The sequence below is a fragment of the Eretmochelys imbricata genome, chromosome 11 (genome assembly GCF_965152235.1).
Source record: "Eretmochelys imbricata isolate rEreImb1 chromosome 11, rEreImb1.hap1, whole genome shotgun sequence".
Lineage (NCBI taxonomy): Eukaryota > Metazoa > Chordata > Testudines > Cheloniidae > Eretmochelys > Eretmochelys imbricata.
This window is the reverse complement of record NC_135582.1, coordinates 83,365,730-83,387,087: the sequence shown is the minus strand read 5'-3', so window position 1 is coordinate 83,387,087 and position 21,358 is coordinate 83,365,730. Positions and strand designations below refer to the sequence as shown.

At 48.7% G+C, this 21,358-nt stretch overlaps 1 protein-coding gene across 6 annotated transcripts in view; it reads right to left on the bottom strand.

The window, feature by feature from the left end:
• LOC144271985 (uncharacterized) overlaps nt 1–21,352 on the bottom strand; it is a 69,600-nt gene extending 48,248 nt beyond the window's left edge. Inside the window, exons 1-4 of one of the 6 annotated variants that reach the window (XM_077829719.1) lie at nt 21,214–21,352; nt 13,715–13,846; nt 8,916–12,882; nt 5,753–8,279 (exon numbers count right to left, since the gene is read on the bottom strand). In XM_077829719.1, coding sequence (XP_077685845.1) covers nt 7,411–8,279; nt 8,916–10,854 — 2,808 coding nt within the window. In that variant the 5' untranslated portion in view covers nt 10,855–12,882; nt 13,715–13,846; nt 21,214–21,352 and the 3' untranslated portion in view covers nt 5,753–7,410. Of the gene's footprint in view, nt 1–5,752; nt 8,280–8,915; nt 13,862–21,213 lie in introns of those variants that run through there. The other 5 variants (XM_077829720.1, XM_077829721.1, XM_077829717.1 and 2 more) reach the window with 5 other exon arrangements.
• Between the last annotated feature and the right edge of the window lie 6 nt (nt 21,353–21,358).

Below are 21,358 nucleotides of genomic sequence, written 5' to 3'. Positions count from 1 at the left end.
GCCTTGGAGGCATTGAGGCCATTTGGCCCACCATGAAGGAAAAATGAGATCACTTCAGGGTCTGACACACTGAAGGGGTTCCTCCTAGGGATGGCTTAAAAGCTAGGGTGTTGTATCAATTCTGTGGATCTGGGACAGGTGTCTATGAAGGAGAATTCATGGATGGATTTATAACATTCTCCTGGCTTCACATAATGTCTCAGGCTCATTCTACAAAAAGAGCTGCTTACTTAAGCAAAAAAGACCTCAGCCCAGGCCTACTCGGTAGACTTCTGCTGTTGCTCAGGGGTATGAAGAGGTGTGGTCCCTGAGCGACAGAGCTGTGCAGGCAGAAGTCTGTAGTCCAGATGCAGCTACGCCAGCAAGACTGATGAGCTTGTTTCATCTGGGGGGCTAGGATGCGCTACACCGGTTAAAGTATAAATGGCTGTTTGCCAGTAGGGTGTACCGGGAAAGCTATACCAGCACCGTGCTCCTAGCGTAGACGTTGCTTCAGCTGTCCAGACCCTCTGAGTGCAGGCAAACATCAAACAAGGCTGACAGATTTTTGCCAGACTTTTCACATCCTTTTCATTGTTTGATATCACACGAGTCCAAATCATTCCTACCACTTTCCGCTCTGTTTGTTTGCTCGTCCCTCAGAGCAGAGGTAGATTTGCTACTGAAAGGTTTTATGAATCGCTTTCAACCGTGGAGGGGCTTTTCCATTGTGAATATTTCCTTTTTCACAACCAGACCACGGCTCTGTACCGAGACTGAGTTTTTAGCAGCTTCAGCACAATATTCCAAGCAGCGAATGGAATGAGTTTCAAGTTCTTTCCCTGAGGACTGGCTGCTGGGAAATTTGTCATGATAGAAGAGTATTCAGATGGGCTTCCGCTCTCCCTGCGCCCACGCTGAATCATAGAATCATAGAATATCAGGGTTGGAAGGGACCTCAGGAGGTCATCTAGTCCAACCCCCTGCTCAAAAGCAGGACCCATACCCAATTAAATCATCCCAGCCAGGGCTTTGTCAAGCCTGACCTTAAAAACTTCTAAGGAAGGAGATTCCACCACCTCCCTAGGCAACGCATTCCAGTGTTTCACCACCCTCCTAGTGAAAAAGTTTTTCCTAATATCCAACCTAAACCTCCCCCACTGCAACTTGAAACCCTCGCCGAATGTCGTTCTCACACACACTCACACAGGCAGCTTTGGGGACTTAGAAATTTTACTGGCTGGGACAAACCCAATGGCTCCTGTTCTGATGGAATATTTCTCACGATATTTGGGGGTCTTTCTTTAAGCCCCTATTCTTGGAGGTCTTGTAATTACAGGGGAATCTCAGCTTTCATTTTTTAAAGAAAAGTAAGAGCTGGTGTACACCCAGTCCTTGCCCTGGGAAACTACGTCATTCACAGGGGTGATTTTATATGATATAGTTAAATCAATACAATCTCTACTGAGGACATAGTTGAATCAGGACAGAGGTATCCTATGCCAGTATGGATTATTCCCCTTCCTTTGCAGAAATATATTATACTGGCATAAGCACCTTTAGATCTAAGGCTATGTCTACACCAGGGATCAGCAACATTTGGCACGCGGCCCATCCGGGAAATCCAGTCGCTGGCTGGGCCAGTTTGTTTACCTGCCGCTCCCACTGGCCGTGGTTCACTGTTCCAGCCAATGGGGGCTGCAGGAAGCAGCGCGGGACGTGGAGGAGGGAAGGGTGTGGGAGCGGTCTGGGCCCTGCCTGCATTCTCACTCTTGTTCTGGGAGTGCCAGTAAGTGCATAGTGGTTCCCAACACCCTGAGGGTGCCGCAGTGTAGACAGGACTGACCCAGCTCCCATCTGAGACCTGAGCTGCACCACCCCAGGGGGGTCTTCAGAACCCTGCATGACTTGAGGGAAGGGGAATGTGGATCAGAACTGGGTTCTACTGCAAACCCCATTCAGGTGTTAGCCGGGCCAGAGTCGTTCTGTCCAGGGATCAGATTCTGAGGCTGGTGGTTTGATGGTGCAAACAGGCCCACAGACGGGGAGGGGTGAGGGAGAACAGGCCACTGATGGGGAAACAGGATTGCCAACCCAACTGTTCAACAATCATGAATCAGGCTCAACAAAACCCAGAAGACTGGCTTTAAAATCATGAGATTATGTAAGGACAACAGCTTTGGGGTTCATTTTATTTCCCTTCTGCTTTTTGAGCCTTTAGGGTGCACTGGGGGTCACATTTTGAAGCTTCCTCCACAGCCATGAGGGCAAGAAAGTTCTTTTTCTTTGAGAATGAAGGCTGAAATCATCACCTCTTCACTTGACTCCAGTAGCTGGGGCTTTAAGGAAAACAACCATTATCACGAGCGTTGGCAACACTGGGGAAGGGGCAGTGACCAGCAACGGGGGGCAGCCAACTAGCAGAGAGAAAGAGAGAGAATGGGACAGAGATAAGGGAGTTACAATGGGGTCGTGCAACATAGAAATGCCAGGGACAAGAAGTTTTCAACCCCCCACTCCTTCACCCCAGGTCTGATTTCTCTGTAGCAGGAGACATGGTGGCTGCTGGGGGAGACAGGGCTTTTGCTGGCAGATGGGCCCCTCTGCCTCAGTGATTTCTCCCGCCCTACCATCTCAGACCCCCTCACTGCAAGGAGCCCAAACTTCAGTTTTGCCCTGCACCCACTACCCAATGTTGTTTAAAAGGGGTTAAAAGTGAGGCATATGTGTCTCGTGTTGCAAATGTTTCAGATCCCATTCTTTCTAAATAAGTGGGAATGACAGTCAGAGAAACGCTCCCACCCAGCCGGGGCTGAACAGAGGAAACCGTGAGCATGGGGACCAATGGCAACTAGCCACTCGCCAAGTCACTACAGCCCCTCAGCATGTGCTTCACGCCCATTTAGGGTGACCAAATGTCCCGATTTTATAGGGACAGTCCCAGTATTTGGGGCTTTATCTTATATAGGCGCCTATTACCTCCCACCCCTGTCCCGATTTTTCACACTTGCTGTCTGATCACCCTAGGCCCATTGAACTGAATTCACCCCCATTACACACAAGGACCAGCGTGACAGAGACCTTTATCTACCCCTGACAGGGTCCTACTCAGCATTGCCTGGTGGTGGTGATGGGGTGAACTGGGGGATTTCCAGGTCCTGTCAGGGCTATTAACTACCTTATCAGACTCCCAAAGAAAAGGCAAACCCAGGAGCCCAGTGAGTGCGATGGGGGCCAGTGAGCGGCAGGTATGTCCCGGCATTTCCTGGCCCGGGGGAATCTCCGCCCATGGAGGGGAGCAAAATGGCCACAGGGGCAGTGCGGGGGCAGGAGTGAGAGCGCCGGGACCCTGCTGTATGGGCTGCTCTGCGCTGCAGACTCAGCCGCACTGGGGGGGACCTGGTCCCAGCGCGATGGAGGGAGGGGTGGGAAGAGCTGGGGAAGGGGTTTCAGTAGCTGGACTAGGGGAAGGGGAGTGAGAGCCCAGCCCCAGGGCTTGTGTGAGCAATGGGCCCACTTTTCACCCCTGGCCACACAAACACACACCTCCTCACCTCTGCCTTGGACCCTGCTCCTCCAGCCTCCACCCTCCTTCCCGCCCCTCCTCAAACCTTCTTCTCTAGGGAACACTCAGCCCTTCCCTCTGTGCCCGGAGCATTTAAACACGGGTCAGTGCCCAGGGCTGTGCAGTGCATGAGCTCCCTGGGCAGGGCCATGTCTGTGGGGCTGTCTGGGCTGCAGCCAGTGATATTAAGAATCACAGTAATCCTGCCGGCAGCGCAAAAGTCTGTGAGCTCGCACATGGTGGGAACCACAGTTCTAGTTGGCCTGTCCAGGGCTCTCTCTACACATGGTGGGAACCGCAGCCCTGCTCATGGGTCCCAGGCAGAGCAAAGGGGGAATAAAAGGCAGGAAGAGGCAGAACCCCAGAGAGGGGATGAGAAAAGGGCTCCCAGCATCGCCGAGCACAGAGCGTGCAGTGAACGAGAGGCAGGAATTCAGATTCTTTCCCTACATATTACTCACTCAGACACGGAGCACAGTGCTCCTGGACTTATTCGTTATTCCAAGGGTTTTTCCAAATAAACCTGGAAACAATCTGAATGTGGGAACCGTTTCTGACTGACCCTTGTCACAAGCTGTAATTCCTGGTCCCTGATTGTCTGAGTGTAACTCTTAGAAATGAGGTTTACAGGCCATGACCCCCATGGGGGGGACAGGTCGATGACAATGGGCTGGGTGCCTATGTAACCCCCACACACCTGCTGGGTGTGGGGTTCTGGCCCATCTAGGGGCACCGAGACCACTGAGAGACTACCTGCTTTCAACTACCTGAGAGGTGGTTCCAGAGAGCATGGTTCTAGACTATTCTCAGTGGTAGAAGAGGACAGGACAAGGGGTAATGGTCTCAAGTTGCAGTGGGGGAGGTTTAGGTTGGATATTAGGAAAAACTTTTTCACTAGGAGGGTGGTGAAACACTGGAATCCGTTACCTAGGGAGGTGGCGGAATCTCCTTCCTTAGAAGTTTTTAAGGTCAGGCTTGACAAAGCCCTGGCTGGGATGATTTAATTGGGGATTGGTCCTGCTTTGAGCAGGGGGTTGGACTAGATGACCTCCTGAGGTCCCTTCCAACCCTGATATTCTATGATTCTATGAGACAGAGGTAAAATGAGTCTGCTCTATGTTTAGCCTTAGCTAACGGCCAGTTGGCTTTTAGCTCATGTGGCAGAGGCTCCGGCCCTAAGCTCCAGAGGCCCCAGGTTCTATCCCGCCCACTGACGACCGTGTGATACCTACATCAAGGTTCTGCATCCCCGAGGGCTGAGCCCCGTCTCCTGGCCCAGGGAAGATGGGAAAACACCAAGACCCTTAGGCACTGGCCTGGGGCCCCTTCTGGTGACACAGGCTAGTTCCTTGCTGGCTCTATTGCTCTCCGGATGGAGCCCTGGAGGAACCAACCTCGTGTGACTCCAGTGTGATTCCTGTTCTCGTCTCCCCAGGACTCCAGACTCAGCCAGATGCCAGTGCGGGTGAGGCGGGACCAGGCCCTGGAACTTAATATCTCAGGAGATACAAGCAGGGGATTTGTAAAGGGGAGGGGCCCAGCTGTGGTATTTTGGGGTCGGGCCTGGGGGACAGCAAGGCAATAGGGGGAATTCAGAGAAGTGGTTGCAGCAGCCCCAGCAATAGGTGACCAAGGTGGGACTGTGGCAAATCTTTTTATCCCTAGGGGGGCTGGAAGAAATTGGAACTGGATAGGAGGTGTCTGAGACAGCAGGGGAAGGGCTGGCAGGATGTGGGGAGAAGGGCAGAGAGGAGCTAGGTGGGAGGTAAGGAATCTGGATCTGAATCCCAAGGGCTGCATGGCTGGAATGAACAATCCCGGCTCCTCTCATAGATGGGTTGGGGACTGAAGAAACAGATTCCAGATGTGTCTGTGTCTGCAGGTTTCCTTCACCAGAACGAAGCATAAAGAGAAATAACAGGAGTGGCTGGATGATGGTTCTGAGAGAAGGACGACCCGGAGTAGAGGGGGCAAAACGTCACCTGAAACGGGCCCCATGTGTCAAAGAATAACTCCATTCGTTGAACCCTGTGACCAGCGTGTTATCACGCAGGAGCCTCACTGAGCGCTGCCCTGTATTTGGAGAAAGGCATCACCAGCCATGTGCACGTCATTTATAGGCATCCTAAGGAGTTTCATCAGGCTGATTCCAAGGAAGACAAATTAACTATCGCTGGGGATTGTTTTCTATAGTGAGGGACTGAAAAGAAAGGGAACAGTAACTGTGTTTTATTTAAATGTCCAAAGTACCTCTCCATCCATTTATATAATCCAGATCCTGTTTTTCAAACACACACACACAGGACACCACATGCCCAATGCCAATTGCAGAGAATTACTGTAGAACTGTGCCCTCATTGCTCTTGACATTTCTTCAGGAGGCAAAACCCCGGCCATTCGTTAATTTCCCTTTGAGTTCACTGCACTCTGCTGGCATCTTAACCAAAGGTTACAACCGCGAGAGAACGCGTTAGGGCTCTGGCTGAACTCCCTGAGCTGAATGCCTGTCTCTCTCCAAGCCGCTGGCAGCTGCAGGGGCTGCCAGATCCCTTTAGACTGGAACGATGAGCCATCTGCAGCTGGGCAAATGCTGTCTTATCTTCTCTGGGTGTTGGCTGTGGCTGCTGCTCCTCTTTGCAAGGAGGAGCTGTGCTCTGCTAGTGCAACAAGTTCTCCAGTCTCAGCGCTCTCACCATCACTCACTGATTCACACACTCAGTCCCTGGGTTCCCATCCCCCTGTGCTCAAACTTAGGCTCTTCCCCGCCCAACACCCATCTCTCCTAGTCCCTAAACACTGGATCGCTCCAGGTGCCTGGAGGTCTTTGTGAATAAAGGGCACAAAAGGTTCCTCGGATACCCAGTCCATAGGACACTGGCTGGGGAACCAGGCAAGATGGGGGAGAAGATTCCAGCTGAGGCAGGGAATCCCAGCAGCTGGGAAGGTGGACGGGCTGATTGGGCCTTTTCCTTTGCTGACCCAGGCAGAGCCAGAGGAGGGCTGCTGTCTCCTAACAGCAGAGATGGGTAACCAGACTCTGAAAAGTCAAACGGTGACGACATTTGTGGAATCAGCAAATATATTAACTGTCCAAAACCTTAGTTAATGCAGAGCTAAGGTTGCCCGGTGCTGCCTTGTGCCCTTCCACAATGTGGAGAGTGGCTAAACTTACACCTCTAAAATCCAAGAAATTAAGGTAAATGTCATTCCCACTGTGCAACCTTAACTCTGCCAGTGAAAGCCATGTCCCCCAGGGAATCCTCAGGGCAAGGGTGAAGCCATGGGAACATGGGAACATTTTGTCGTTCTGGGGTGGTTTGTGTGGGGCACGCTCAGTTTTTGAGTGTAAGTGAGAGCTGCTCACTGTGCCTGACCTACCCCAGAGTCTTCCCTTAGCAACAGAAGGTGGCCGAATTTGTCCTACACTGCTCATCAGTGCTCTGTTCCTGAAGTGTTCTGTCACATCTGCAAAGGTAGAGAGCAAATGTGTGTTATCGGTATGTTGGGACTTCACTCAAAGAGGGCAGAGTTAAGGTTATGTTGTGGGGGTAGCATTTACTCTAATGTAATATTTCCTGCTTTTCATGGGGGTTAAGTTTGCACAGGGTTTCAGAGCAATCTGAATGGTAAAAGCAGCTCCTTACTGGGAGGCTGTATCTGAGGAACCCCGAGACCAAACGACCACAACCTCCCACCACTAGCTCTGCCCCCGGCCCAGATGAGGCACGGCAATTTTCAAGACAATCCAAGTCCACATGTGGGTTTTAGAGCACGCAGGAAAACTGGCAGTTAAAAAGGAAGCTAGTCTCAACTTTAACTGCAACTGCTCCGGTCTAACCCACTTCAGCCAGCCCTCATCAGGGCACTTATTCACTTTCTCCCCAGTGCGTTCTCAGATGTCTACTGCGGGTTGATTTCTGACTGAAGCTTTTCCCGCACTTGAGGCACTTATAGGGTCTCTCCCCAGTGTGAACTTTTTGGTGCCTGGTAAGGTTTGAGCGCCGACTGAAGCTTTCTCCACACTTCAGGCAGGTATAGGGTTTCTCTCCTGTGTGAGTTGTCTGATGCCTAATAAGACCAGTCCTATCACGGAAGTTCTCCCCACACTCAGGGCACTTATGAGGTTTAGATCTCTCTCCGGTGTGGATTCTCTCATGTCTAAGAAAGGATGACCAGTTACAGAAGGTTTCCCCACACTGAGAGCATATGAAGGTTTTTGCTTCTGTGTGGACTCTCTGGTGGCCAATAAGGTGTGATCTCTCACCGAAGCTTTTCCCGCAGTCAGGGCACTTATAGGGTTTTTCTCTCGTGTGGATTTTCTGATGTTTTTTCAGGGTTGGGATGCCAATAAAGCTCTTCCCACACTGAAGACATTTATGAGGTCTTTCTCCTGTGTGGGTTCTGCGATGTATAATAAGGTATAAACTCCGACTGAAGCTTTTCCCACACTCTGTGCATGTGTTTTTCCTCTCCCCTTTGGAGGATCTCTGGTGCATCATGTTTTTACTAAGATTCTTCGAACCACCGTCACGTTGAGTGGATTTACCCGCGTTCTTCCCTGGCTGGTTTCCCTGCTGTCTCTCTGGCCTGCACTGAGACCCACCGGCTTTTCCGTGCTCTGGACTCCAGGACACAGTCCCTTCAGATCTACCCAATAACGTCCCGTGAGTTTCAACTTGCTCAGGATCTTCCTGCTGAGGGTTCTCTTCCACATTCTCACTCACCATTCCCTCACCTGCTGGGACAGAGAGAGAAAGAGAATCTAAACATGAGTCATTCCCTGCGCTGGAGGAGGAAAGGAGAGAAACAAACCCAAATAGCACTGGAGAATCTGAAAAATCAGGAACAAAATCCTCCCCAAACTTTTCCCAAGGGAGAGAGAGAAAGGGACAAATCTGGACACCACATCCCATCTGAAAAATCAGAGGTAGTGAGGGCAGGAGAGAGGGCGCTACTGCCAAGTGTCTAGAGTTCTAGGAACAACTCTGACCTGGCTAAGATGAAGCAGACCCTGGGGGGCTTTAGAAGTAGGGTTGCCAACTTTCTAACTGCAGAAAATCGAACACCCTTGCCCCGCCCCCTGCCCTAAGTCTCCACCTCTGCTCACTCCACCCCCTTCCCTCCATCACTCGCTCTCTCCCACCTTCATTCACTCGCTCATTTTCACTGCAAGGTCCGAGCAGGCACCAGTAGAAGGCGAGGAGCTGCAATAGTTTGAATGTGGGAGACGGAACGTGTGACTCACATAGCCTTCGCCTCACCAGGGAGAGATTTTAAACACTACTTTTTAACTGCGTCTGCAATGCAACGAAGATACAAACAAAATAAAACAAAACCAGGTTTAATGAGCGTGGCCAGTGAAGTGACTTACGTTCATACTTCTGCTCTTGTCTCGCTGCCACCACAAGCTCCTTCGCTGCTTTTGTCTTCAAAAATCCAGCAAACTCGGCACACGTCATTGTGTAGTTGAAGTGCACGAATAGCTCAGCTTTCACCGCGCCCACACGGAGCCGATTCCTTTCGTCAGTCCTCAAGTTCTTCATAACACTGAAAACGCGTTCCACAAAGGCGTTGGTGGGTGGTACAGCAAGCACATGCTGCACAATTTTAAGTAAGTTCGGGGCCTCCCAGCGCTTAAAGAATTCTACCCACACCTCGGAGACACTGATTCGACGGCGGCGCTCTTGTTGCTGGGGGGACAATGGCAATTCAGCATCATTTGTCAAACTCTTTAGGGCTGGTAGCGCATCATTCAGTGAGCACATTTCTGTAAATAGTTCATCTCCGTCTACTTGAATGTCCCAGTTTGCAGTCAAAGCACACAGTTTGTCTAGCTCAAGAGGTCCGTCTAGATTGAGCGGTGCACACAGCAGATAGAAAGAGTTTTCGCTGAAATCAAACCACTTTTCTAGGTACTGCAGCATGCGTGTGTAAGCCCGTTGGGCATCTCCAACAAATTTATTCTGCTCATTAGGCGGCAGTTTCTTCAAGAACTGTGTCGCCTTGTACCCATAGAAGCCTTGCTCTTGTCGATTCTGAATCTCTCTTCTCAGCCTGTTGAATACGCCATACAGTTCAGTTACCTGAATGTAATCACTTTCAAGAACCTTTACGGTGTTGTTAAATTGGCTCAGAATGTTGTGCACAAAGTAGACGTACAGCTCGGGAAGTGTAACAATGTCATCATCGGATACTGCATCCTCCTGCTCAGAGAGAAAGGCCCATATTGCGCAGCTCACTTTTTCCTCTCCTTTCTTCACAAAGTAAGATTTGAGGGCAGGCCAATGCTTCAGTATCCTGTCTACGGCAGTGAAAAGGGTCAAAAAATGTGTAGGTACATGGCGTAAGATTTCCGAATAGTCTGTCTCCAGGAAGTCAAAGAACTCTTTAAGCTCACTAATGTTCTTTGCACTGGACGAGAATTCACTGAAAACCTTGATGACCAAGTTCTCTACATCATAAGAGAGCATTTTCAAGCCATGTTTTGCTGTGTTGTGCACTATGTGAGTGCTGCAATGCCCTGGCACAAGGTTTGGTAAATCCAACATTTGTTTTAGGTGCACCAAAACAGACTTGTGCTTTCCAAAATTGACAGATGCGTTGTCTGCTCCATATGCCACAATTTTATTATGTATCAGACCAGCATTTTGAAGACAACTTCTTACGTTGTTTGCGATTGCCTCTGAGGTCTCATCTGCATCCTCGAAAAAGTCTAGGATACATGTGCAGCTTCCCTTATCTTTATTAAAGTAGTGGAGGGCAACTGGGAATAATTTTGTGTTCCCTTTATTCCAAGCATCTGTCACTATTGAGAACGATGCTGATCCAATGTCTTGCACAGCCAGTTTTAATGAATGAGGGGCTAATACATTCTCAATCAAAGCCTCCGCTTTTCTCCTTCCACAGTGAATTTTGGAAGCTATCTTGGAATCAGTGAAAATGGAGGGGTACAGTTTATTTCCACAGTCTTGAGAATGGTAGTTGTGGTGGTGTTTAACTCCATGGTATGTTAAGAGCAATTCAGCCGTGCACACCTGTTCTTCTTCGGAGGTATCAGGCAATACGAAGAATTTATCGATTATATTGGACTGGACTTGTGCTCGTACTTTGATTTCGTGACCCGCTGTCTCTGCATGATGCTGGATAGCTTTTACAGAATCAAACTGAATCTTGAATTGAACACGACAAATAGAACAGTATCCCGACTCTTCACTTGCCTTTGAAAGCCAATTCTGATACTCTGGGAGTTGCAACCACTCGTCTTTAAAAGAGCACAGCCTTCGAATCCTTTTCTGTTCGGGTTCCGCCATTTCACCTCGCACTAGTGTGACTGCAGCACAATTTAGCTGATAGATAAAACAGTGTTGACTGTGGATGGGGAAACGCTAACTACATTACTGACCGTTGATGCCGGCTGGCTTAGCTCTTTAAAGGCTAGTTGATCCCTACTGCTTCTGATTGTAGACTGAAAAAGTTATTCAAAGATTCAATCAAATATATTGTTTTGACAGATATATTATGCTAATTTCAGGTTTTACCTTTTACAGCACACTAGAAAACTATAGAAAATTATGGTAACCGGACTTATGGTGTCCGGTCAATACTTCTGATTGCACAGGTCCCCTTAAAACTGGACTTTTTCTATTCTATTCTATTCTATTCTATTATATTAGCCTCTATAATTTGTCATAAGCTATTTTCTGTTTTCAGTGGAGCTAAAGTTAACACAGGTGTTTTGACCAGCGTGTGTAACATCCGGTTCTGCAAAGACCTCTCTATATTTGCATCAGTTCAATTAGCACCACCCTGCGAACAGCATGAAACTGCAGCCGGCACATCAAACAGAAAACGGCATGCTTACAGTGTCACCATTTTTCATGGTTAGTACAGTTTTATTAAGCCATGACAAAATGATGTGAGAGCTATAAGATAACAATATCATTTACTTTGGATACCAGCTGCTCTCAAGATTCACAAAACAAGGCACTAACCTGTTGATATATTAACTCAACTGTATTAAGATAATAGAGTCAGAATTTTGTTTTAACCTTTAAGACAATAAAAAACCCACCCAGAAGAGAGCAGGGCATAGTTTGAAAAATATCTATCTGCCATATACATGTAAGACGGGGATATTCAATGGTCATCATCCTGTCCTGACGCTTACATTGTCACCTCATCTCAAAATATCGCCATATTGGTGATGGGCAGTTGCAATGGGATGCTATTTTTATGGGTGCCAAGTAACCTTGAGACTTGTGGCCATACCAAAAATGGTGGTTTACTTGCACAATCTGGAGTGAAGGCAACCCTTAATTTATAGGATTTGGACCCTCTGCTAGAATAGTGGTTATTGCTAAATGCTGTACAAAAGAAGAGGACACCGGTTAACTGGAGAAAATGTATGTAATAACTAACACCCCCCCACACACACCCCAAAAGCCATGTTTTAAAGGTTTTATATACATATAGATAAAGGAAAACAACAGTACATTACATGTAAAATTGGTTATAAATGGCCCTAGGTAGATTTCAGTAACATCAAACTGCATTCTGCTAGCTAATTATCATTACGATTAAACATCCACCTTAGTGCAAAATACTGGGTAGACGCTTTAGGACTCAGACTAATCAAAAAGCAAGATTAATCGCTGATGCAGCTCACCTTTTCCATAACTCAGTCGATACAAAGCTGCTACTCACTGCTTTTTACCACCGAGTAATTTATATTGGAAAAAACAAAAGGATCTGAAATACTGGATTAATTACATTCCTATTACGTGGGGACCAGCCAAAAGTCTCACCATTCCAGTGCAAAAATACTAGCTGTATAGAGGACAAAGAATTAGATTAAATCCAGTGATATATCTTCTAGGTTATATCTTTTATAAAAAGTGCTACATGGTTCCACCTTAAGTGCTCGACACATTGAAGTAATGTTGTAAACATTATTTATTTGTATGACAGTAGCACTTACACCAGACAATTGCGCTAAGCAACGTACATATCTGTAACATACGGTCCCTGCCCCAAAGGCGTTACCGTCTACATATGAGACAAAAGGTGGATCTAGCGAACAGACAGGGGGAGCAACGGCAGTGCAAGCTTCTCTGTGTTGCCCTCACCAACGTGCCTCAGCTGTGCGGTGGAGCCTCCCAGCCATGAGGTATCTTGTTGCTCTTGATTCCCACTTCTGTCTCTTTGCTGGGAGTGCCAGTTGTAACACAAATGTGGGACTGAACCTAGGGCGTGATGCTGCAAGCCCTTGTTCATCCGAATATTCTTATGGAACCGAATGGGACTAATTACTGGCCTACAGCTGGATTCACACCCTTGACCTGAAGAGGAAAGGGTCTGGCTCCCGTTAACCAGTACTCTGAGCCTCCTAATCTCCCAGCCCTTCATTGTTGGGAGACTGTTCTCCACACTAACAGATAAGGCTACATTTTAGTCCTGGGTATTTTTAGTAAAAGTCATGGACAGGTCACGGGCAGTAAACAAACATTCACAGCCCCTGGCCTGTCCATGACAGTAACATTCCAACATGGCCCCAAACGAACTGACAACAGGGGCCCTTGGAAAAAATTCCATCCCAAGGAAATAAAAATTCTCAAAAAAGGAGGAGAAGGGTTCAGCAGGTCGACCTCAGGGGGATAAAAACTGCTGGTGACCCCGAGTCCCCCAAGCCTATTTCTCACAGCCACTGGAGCTCCCCTACAGAACAAAACTGAATTAGCTGGAATTACTTACCAGCTTCTAAACAGCTCACAAGAATGAACTAGCATACAAGGTAATTAGCTGTACCACAAGGCCATATTACTCACTCACCCATCCTTAGCATGTTCTCTGCTCTGCCACCTGGTTATCAAGTACCCCTCTGCCTGCTGCCACCTCCTCCCAGACAAGGGTTCATATTTAGCTCCTGAGTTGGGAGTTAGACACTATCATATCTTGTGTGGGCAAGGTTTTCCTTATAAAAGAGCTTTCCCTTTACCAAGAGTCCTCAAAAAGAATTTTAGAAATTAAACATATAAGTCCTAGTTCTGTCAGAATATGTACTTCAGCAGGGTTGTTATTAAAGATCATGTATATTTTCTTAATCATGTATGATTGCACGTTAATGTCTCTTTTGGTGCTAAAAACAACTTTTTGAACATTAATTTTACTTACATTTGCTGTTTCAAATTTAGAAGCGGAAACAGAAATCCTGAATGATTCCGCCTGAATTGTTCTGTTCTTTGAGCTGGACTGCTCCACTCTGTAGCTATGTTTCTTTGTCTGTGTCACCCATCACAGTAGCATCTAAGCACATAAATACTAAATTACAGGACTTTTATAATCTCACTGTGATTTTTACTTTGTAATATCACTCATAAATACATGGCAATTTCAGCAATGGTGGGACTTTTCCAAATCCTTGATTGGATTTAAAGTTTGGACATGTTTTTAATTATATGGCCTGAACACTAAAGGGAAATCTCAGGAAGGAATATCAGATACTGTGGTGGCTAGAGCAAACAGGGCCCTTAACACCAAAGGACAGAACATCTGGGAACTATTAAACTTGCTTTTCATTCCAGCAGCTACAGGACCTTCATTAATTTCTTGTGTACTGTAGTTCATTTGGGAAGTTTTGCAGCTTTAACAAACAGGTTTGACACTTGTTTAATTCTCATCCCCAACCTCTAGCTTGCTCCCTGGCCTGCAGAGGTTAGCAAACACAGTGGGGGTGGCAAGGGTTAGCCCGTAGCACTGCTATAGGCCACAGACCCAGGCAAGGCCAGGCCACTGCCCCAGGGCCCAGGATTGGCAAGAGCCAGAGGTCCGAGACCAGAAGGGCCCCACTGGTGAGCTGGGAAGAGGCTGAGGCACGCAGCACCGACAGGATGTGGGGCCCTACAGGGGAGGATGTGCAGGAGTCCCTGAAGGCCACAGGGCCCCGAGAGGGGCTCTCACATCTGCCTCCCCTCCAGCAGCCCCATTCCCAGAGCCCCTTGCAGCACTCCGAGATGGGGATACCTTGAGCTCCTGGGTGCTGGCGACGGGGAGACAGAGGGCAGGGTCACCTCCAGGGCATGGACCGCAGCTCAAGCCTCGGCCAATGGGAGCTGCTGCTGTGTGGGGGCAGCACGTGGAGCCCCCCTGGCCACCCCTCTGCCTGAGAGTAGGACATGCTGGCCATTTCCCGGGAGCTGCGCGGAGCTGAGCAGGAAGCCTGCCCAGCCCTGCTGCACCTCACCAACAGGCCCTTAACGGCCGGTCAGCAGTGCTGTCAGCCACCAGGGTCCCTTTTCAACTGGTTGTTCTCGTTGAAAACCGGACACCTGGCAACCCTATTTAGAAGGCGCTGGTGGGAATTACAGCTTCGCTTGCTGGTACTTAACTGTGTCAAGTGATTTGATTCCTCACCCTCTCAGCAGCTCCCTTTCCTTTCCCTGGCTTTTCACCCCATTCCAACCAGGAAACCACATCAACCCTGGAAATCCTGCTCAGGGGAAAGAGAACAAGCGAGACCTGATGATTCTGCGGAATATTTCTCACAAAGCATGTTCCGTGATTTTAAACCTGAGCCCGTTATAAAGCAGTACAATCCTAAAAACACTCAGCAGTATGTCTTTGTCAGTCACATTTCTTTCCAAATACAGACAAATTCCTTCAGTTCAAAAGGTGTATGTATGCGAGGGGAGGGGGATCTGAGAACATGTTATATAAATATTTTTAAAATAGCGGGAACGGGGGCAAGGTGTGAGGAGCTTTGTTTTTTTTAATCAAACTTTGAGGATGAGATGGAAAATGGCAAAATCTGAGGAGATTTGATATTAATAGTCGATAACTGGAGAAAAATGTGAGGGGATTTTATATCCGTATTCAGTAACTAGGGAGAAAAGAGGCGACTCAAGGGGAATTTAGATCTGTACTCAGAATTGAAGAATTCAGTAAGTAATAGATAAGATGGTAAGAAAATTGCTTTGTTGCAGAAAGCACAACTTTTAGCACACAGCACAAATGTGAGTGGTGTTGCGACCCCGTGCACCAGGTTGCAACACCCACCTTCGTTCCCTCTAAGCTGCGTGGCCACGCACCAGGCTCTCAAGAGCCGCCCAGGCAGGTGGGGAGAGGTGCCCCTCCACCGGCCCAGCCCAGGCCCACCAGAGCTGCCACTCTGTGGGGACTGGAGGAATGGGGGACGGTATCCATCCCCTTTGGAGGGTACAGGACTCTGCCGCCCACCTGACACTGAACAAGAGTTTAGGGCCTGTTTGTGTGTGTCTGTTTGTGGTACTGACTGCACCGAAACAGCTATTTTAAATAGCCGTGGCCATGACTTTTGAACAAAAATACACCCACACCCCCAACTTTCTTACAGCATTAGTAAGAGATAATTAGAGAGAAAATGTACAAAATCTGGGGAGATTTTATCTCTATCTTGCGTAACTGATGCCCCAGGTCAGCCACCGACATGGGCAGCAGGGACCTCTGGGTGATGCTGCCTTAACAGGGGCAGGGACAGGATGAGCTGGAAGGTCCCGGGGCAGTTGGGAGCGGCAGGTGTGGAGCATGGACAGGGGGTTGGCAAATTGGGTCAGGGCAAACTGGGGTTCGTCTCAGTTGAGGACACTAAGGGACAGATTTTTAAGCAATATTTATGCGCCTAAAGACACAGATGGATGCTTCTGAAAACCGCACTAGAGACCTATCTGCATGTTTAGGCACCTAAGTCCTTTTTAAAAATATGGCCCGTACTCCAGCAATGGAGGAGGGGCCGGTGATTGGCAGCTGGGGTCGGGGATCGAAGTTGGGCTGAGGGGAACTGTGGAGTTGGGGTGTGGCAAATGGGCTGGGCAGTTTATTGATATTCCATCATTTGGGGAAATGGGGCACTGTCTGCAGAGGATTTCATATCAGTATTTAATGAGTAGTTGGGAGTTTAACCCAGTCACTCAGGGTCCAGCCAACTGCCCCGTTAGCAGCTGGGCAGCACCACTCCCCCGTGTTCTGTTCTATTTGGTCCTTACAGCCCCTCATGCCTGCAGGGTCCCAGCACCGTCTAGCTGGGCACCAGCCACACGTCTCGCATTCATCCCCTGGGATTCTCGCCTGCTCCCTCCTCTCCCCAAAGGGGAATTTCCATGAGGTTTTTTAAAAGGTAATTTATTATTTGTGTATCTGTGGATGTGATGCCTGTCGTCTCTGCGAATTACTGAAGGCAGGTGTAAAAAGTGCACCTGGCCCTGGGAAGGCAGCATGGGGATGCTCTTGTCCCACAGCCTGGGAGCAGCTCCTGAGAAAGCTCTATCTCCAGCCCCAATGAGCTCTACCCCACCTGCTCACGGCTACGCTGTGCCCAAGGAACGGAGCTGTGGACCATGGCTCTTCTCCTGAAGCTTCAAATGATATTTAGGTCCCCTGGGCCCAGACCACTGAGCAGCAGAGACTGAATGGGGGGAGGCTCCCGGCTGTGATGTTTACTACATATGGGGCAAGACAGCAAGTGAGTCAATTTTAATGTACATAAAGTGTGTGTGTGTGGGGGGATTAAGACATGAGGGGGAAAGTTGATTAGTGGGGAGTTTATTCCCCTTCTTCAGGCCCTCTCCACATATCTGCGATCGTAACTCAGGGCAACACTTTCTCTGCAAAACAAGGGGAAATTGTTGCAGATTAAAAGGGTAGGAAACACCGCATAATCCAAGGTTTTTATATGTTGTGTATTATTAGTGAGAAAATAAGGCAACATCAGAGGGATAATCTTCAAGAATTTGAGAGGGGGGAGAGAAGGAGGGGGAGAAAGAAAGAACATTCTGTTTTTACCCCCTTCAGAAACATCAGGGCAGCTTGAAAATGGGGGGCATTGCTGAATTTTGAACAAACAGATATTTTCTTTCAAGTATTTACTAGAATCAAACCAATTAAAAAATGTTTAAACTATCTGAATAAAAGTCCCTTCTCCTCTCAATCAAGTCATACAGCATCAAATTTTCACAGGCTCTGAGCACTCATAACTACCACTGATTTCTGGTGCAGTGATGGAAAATCTGGCTCTGAGGTACTACGGGGATTAGTGCTAAAAAAAATCCTGAGATAAGGCAAATTAAAATTGATTCTATTTCTTCAATGCTACAGATCTACTGGTTCTCCAGGGTGCCACAGCCTCTCTTAGGAACGTTAGGGTACTTAAGACAAGAACTTACAATATTTACAAACAAACATAGCAGGGGAGAAGAAAAAAAACCTTTGGACCTTTTTACTGATCATAAAAAAGCAAAAAGGGTCACAAAACTGGCCAGTTTGTTCTTCGGCAGGCCACCTTTAAAAACCCTGGGTACACCATCTGACTCGCTGTTCTGGCTGGAAGCAACAGAAGCTAAGTAAACTGGCTAAACTTGTAATCAGAGCTCTCTGCCACCGTGTAGTCGCTCTAATAAATAGCATGCGGAGGGGACAGGGAAAGTGCCAACACTAGGAGAGGAAATGTCTCCCTTTGGGGATGAAATGTGACACACCTTTTCTCCCCAGCAAAACATCACTATTTTTAAAGCCACTATTAAGGCCTGGGTGTGTCAAACAGAGATTTATTAAGGGGCCCCTTTGCTCTGTGTGTGGCCTCAATAAAAAATAGTCAGTTTGCTCAGATGTGGGGGGGAGGGAGGGAGAGCAGGACCCTGATGCTTCCAAGAGATCTGTGTGCAGCATTTCAAGGACAGTCGCATTATTCCCAGCAAGAGGTGTGCGTGAGGAAAGGTTCATAAACACAGACATGCTCTACGTCATGCTGGGCCTGACATGTAGGACAAAGCAAACACATCACTGCCAACACTTCCATGTTGGGTAGATTTGTCTGTCTGGCAACACAGGCTTTGAGGGTGGAGGGGCTGGGAAGGGTGTTAGATTAGATAAAGGAGGAATAAAGCCCTCCTTCTCCCGTGTCCGCTCTGCTACTTGCTCTTCTCCTCTCCCTGTTACTTCCTGTTACTTGTTAAACCTACCACATTTCAAACTGTCTCTCCCTCCCCTCCCCTTCCTTCCTTCCTGTTCTCTCCATCTTATTTTCATCCTTTCCCATCCTGGCAACTCTGCTCCCCAGAGATACAGCGGAGAAACCCCTCCGGGGGCCTGTTTATGACCCCGCGGCCATCCCTTTCTCACTATTTTCCTCCCATTCCCAGGTTTGCTCCTTGACCAGACAGCAAGTGTGAAAAATTGGGACAGGAGATGGGGGGTAACAGGAGCCTATATAAGAAAAAGATCCCAAAATCGGGACATCTGGTCACCCTAGCTGAAGGCAGCAGCCCCCTTGCCCATTTCCTCGGCTCTGATCCCTCCTACATACATATTAACAAGAGAGCTGATTCCCCAGGGTGCAAGATCTGAGGCTCCTGGGGCAGACAGTCACTTTCCTGCCCATCCCCAGCCCTTTCAACCTCTCCCTCACTCCCCGGGGGTCTCTGCCTCAGGAGTTAATCCCAGCAAAGATGGCGGCAGCAGAAAGCCTTGCAACAGGCTGCACAGACAGGCTCCTGTTCTTTAATCTCCCTGCAGCCATCACAAGCACTGTCAGCCGAAACATTCCAGTGACCCAATTTTGGGTCCCGATCCACAAGTTGGAAAGTCTGGTCTAGAGCACATGGAGCCCCCTCCCCAAGGTATGGGAGCATGTGTAATTCTGTGTGCAAGTAAATGACAGAAAGGTAGGAGATGTGTCATTCCATCTGTAACAATCTACAGAATTGTAATGTCAGTTGTCTCACCCTCTGCGCTGTGGCGGGGGGACTCGGTGTCACCCGGCTCCCAGGTCCTCCAGTTGCTGGACATTTTTACTACAATGTCATCGGAACTGGGCTGAGTTGGGCATCACTCGAAAGGCCTCCCTCCCATGAACATGCATGTACCAAGCACGTTTGTAATTTGTTTAAATTATACTTTAACACAGGCACGTCGTCCCAGGCAGCCTCACAAAGATAAACTGTGGCCCTTGACCGACGATCCTGTGATAAGGTGGGTGAGGTCATATCTTTTACTGGGCCAACTTCAGTGAAGGTGCTGCAAAGAAGGGCTGTCTTAGAAAAAAAGAGGAGTGGGTATTTGGGGGGACATGGTCTTAAACTGCTGCAAGGAAGGCTTGGGTTGGACATTAGGAAAAACTTTCTAACTGTCAGGGTAGTTAAGCACTGGAACAAATTGCCTAGGGAGGTTGTGGACTCTCCGTCACTGGAGGTTTTTAAGGTTTTTAAGTGGCTGTACCTCTGTAATATGTAACTAGGTCTATGATTATAGTTTCTCTTTCTATCACTCATATTTGGTCACCTTTGTGAAATTGTTTAATCAACTTTATTTAGAATGGCATTAACCACAGACTTCATGCATCTGATGAAGTGGGTTTTAGCCCACAAAAGCTTATGCCCAAATAAATTTGTTAGTCTCTAAGGTGCCGCAGGATTGCTCGTTGTATTAACCGCATTAAAATTATTTTTCTCTAATGCTTCTATATATGTATTAATACTTCTTTATGCTGCTGTTACCAAGGTGTGGGCTATAATACAGACTTACATCAATCCACACCCCGAAGGACATGGTTATATCAACCTAACCCCTAGAGTAGCCAAAGGGAGGTCGGTGGGAGGGTCTCCCTTCTCCTCTCCTGGAGGTGGATTCACTATGCCAATGGAAAAGCTCTCTCCCTTCCGCCTAGAACGTCTTTACATTAAAGTACTGCATCTCTGCCAAAGCAGGGTTTTAGGTGTAGACCTGCCCTAAGGTTTTGTCAATTATTTAATGACTATTTAGAAATGCACGGACTGCATTAAAATTCGCTTTTGCTAAGAATGCATGTTAGCAATGTATTCTTCTGCCATTAAGACAAGGAACACCTGTCTGCTGGACTTGATTTAGAATTGCACTAAATGTACAGAATCCCCATATTTTTTCTCAGAAAATGGCATAAACGCTATATTTATGCCTTTAATTGCAACGCTCCCAATAAGGCTACATTCGGTGGAGAAGGGACGCGCAGGAGGGCTGCTTTATACCCCAGCTGAGCGCTCTGACACTGGGCTAAACGCCGCCTCTTCCTTGCGAACACGGCACAGGCCCGAAGGCCAAGACAGGGCTGCAGGGGAGACCCCCACGCAGGGGGCAGTGCCGCCTCCCTACGCCCAGGATTTCGGAACCTCTCTCCAAGAGCCGAGCGGGGCCCAGTCGCATTAAAAAAAAACAGGTCTGCAGCCTGCCCAGGTCCACAAAAATATCTAATCACCCACTGAAATCAGGGGACAATAATCCCAGACGGTGGGATTTTATAGGGACAGTCCCGATATTCAGGGCTTTTTCTGACACAGGTGCCTATTACGCCCCTCGCACACACACTCTGTCCCGATTTTTCACACTTGCTACCTGGCCACCCCCATAGGAGCCGAAATACCTTTGCGGCCCCGGGCCCAGTGAATGGCCCAGCGTCGCACCCAGGCTGGAGCGGAGCTCAGACCCCAGCAGCCCTCTCCCGAAGTCCAAGTCAGGGCCCTAGCCGTGGGGCAGTTTAACCAGAGACTGTGGAGGGGTCCGTCCCGGGGCCCCATAACCCGCCGCCGCCCCCCCCCCCCGGGGGCCCCATAACCCGCCCCCCCGGCAGGCGGGTTTCTCCCCGCGGCAGGCGGGGGCCGAGTCTCGCTCACCTTTGGGGGGCGCGGGGGGTCCCCGCGAGGAGACGGGCCTGGGCCGGGCCAGCAGCAGCGGGGGGGTTGCGGGACACGGGCGGGGCCAGCAGCAGCAGCGGGGTTGCGGGGCCGGGCTGAACGCGGCAGTGAATCCGATTCACTT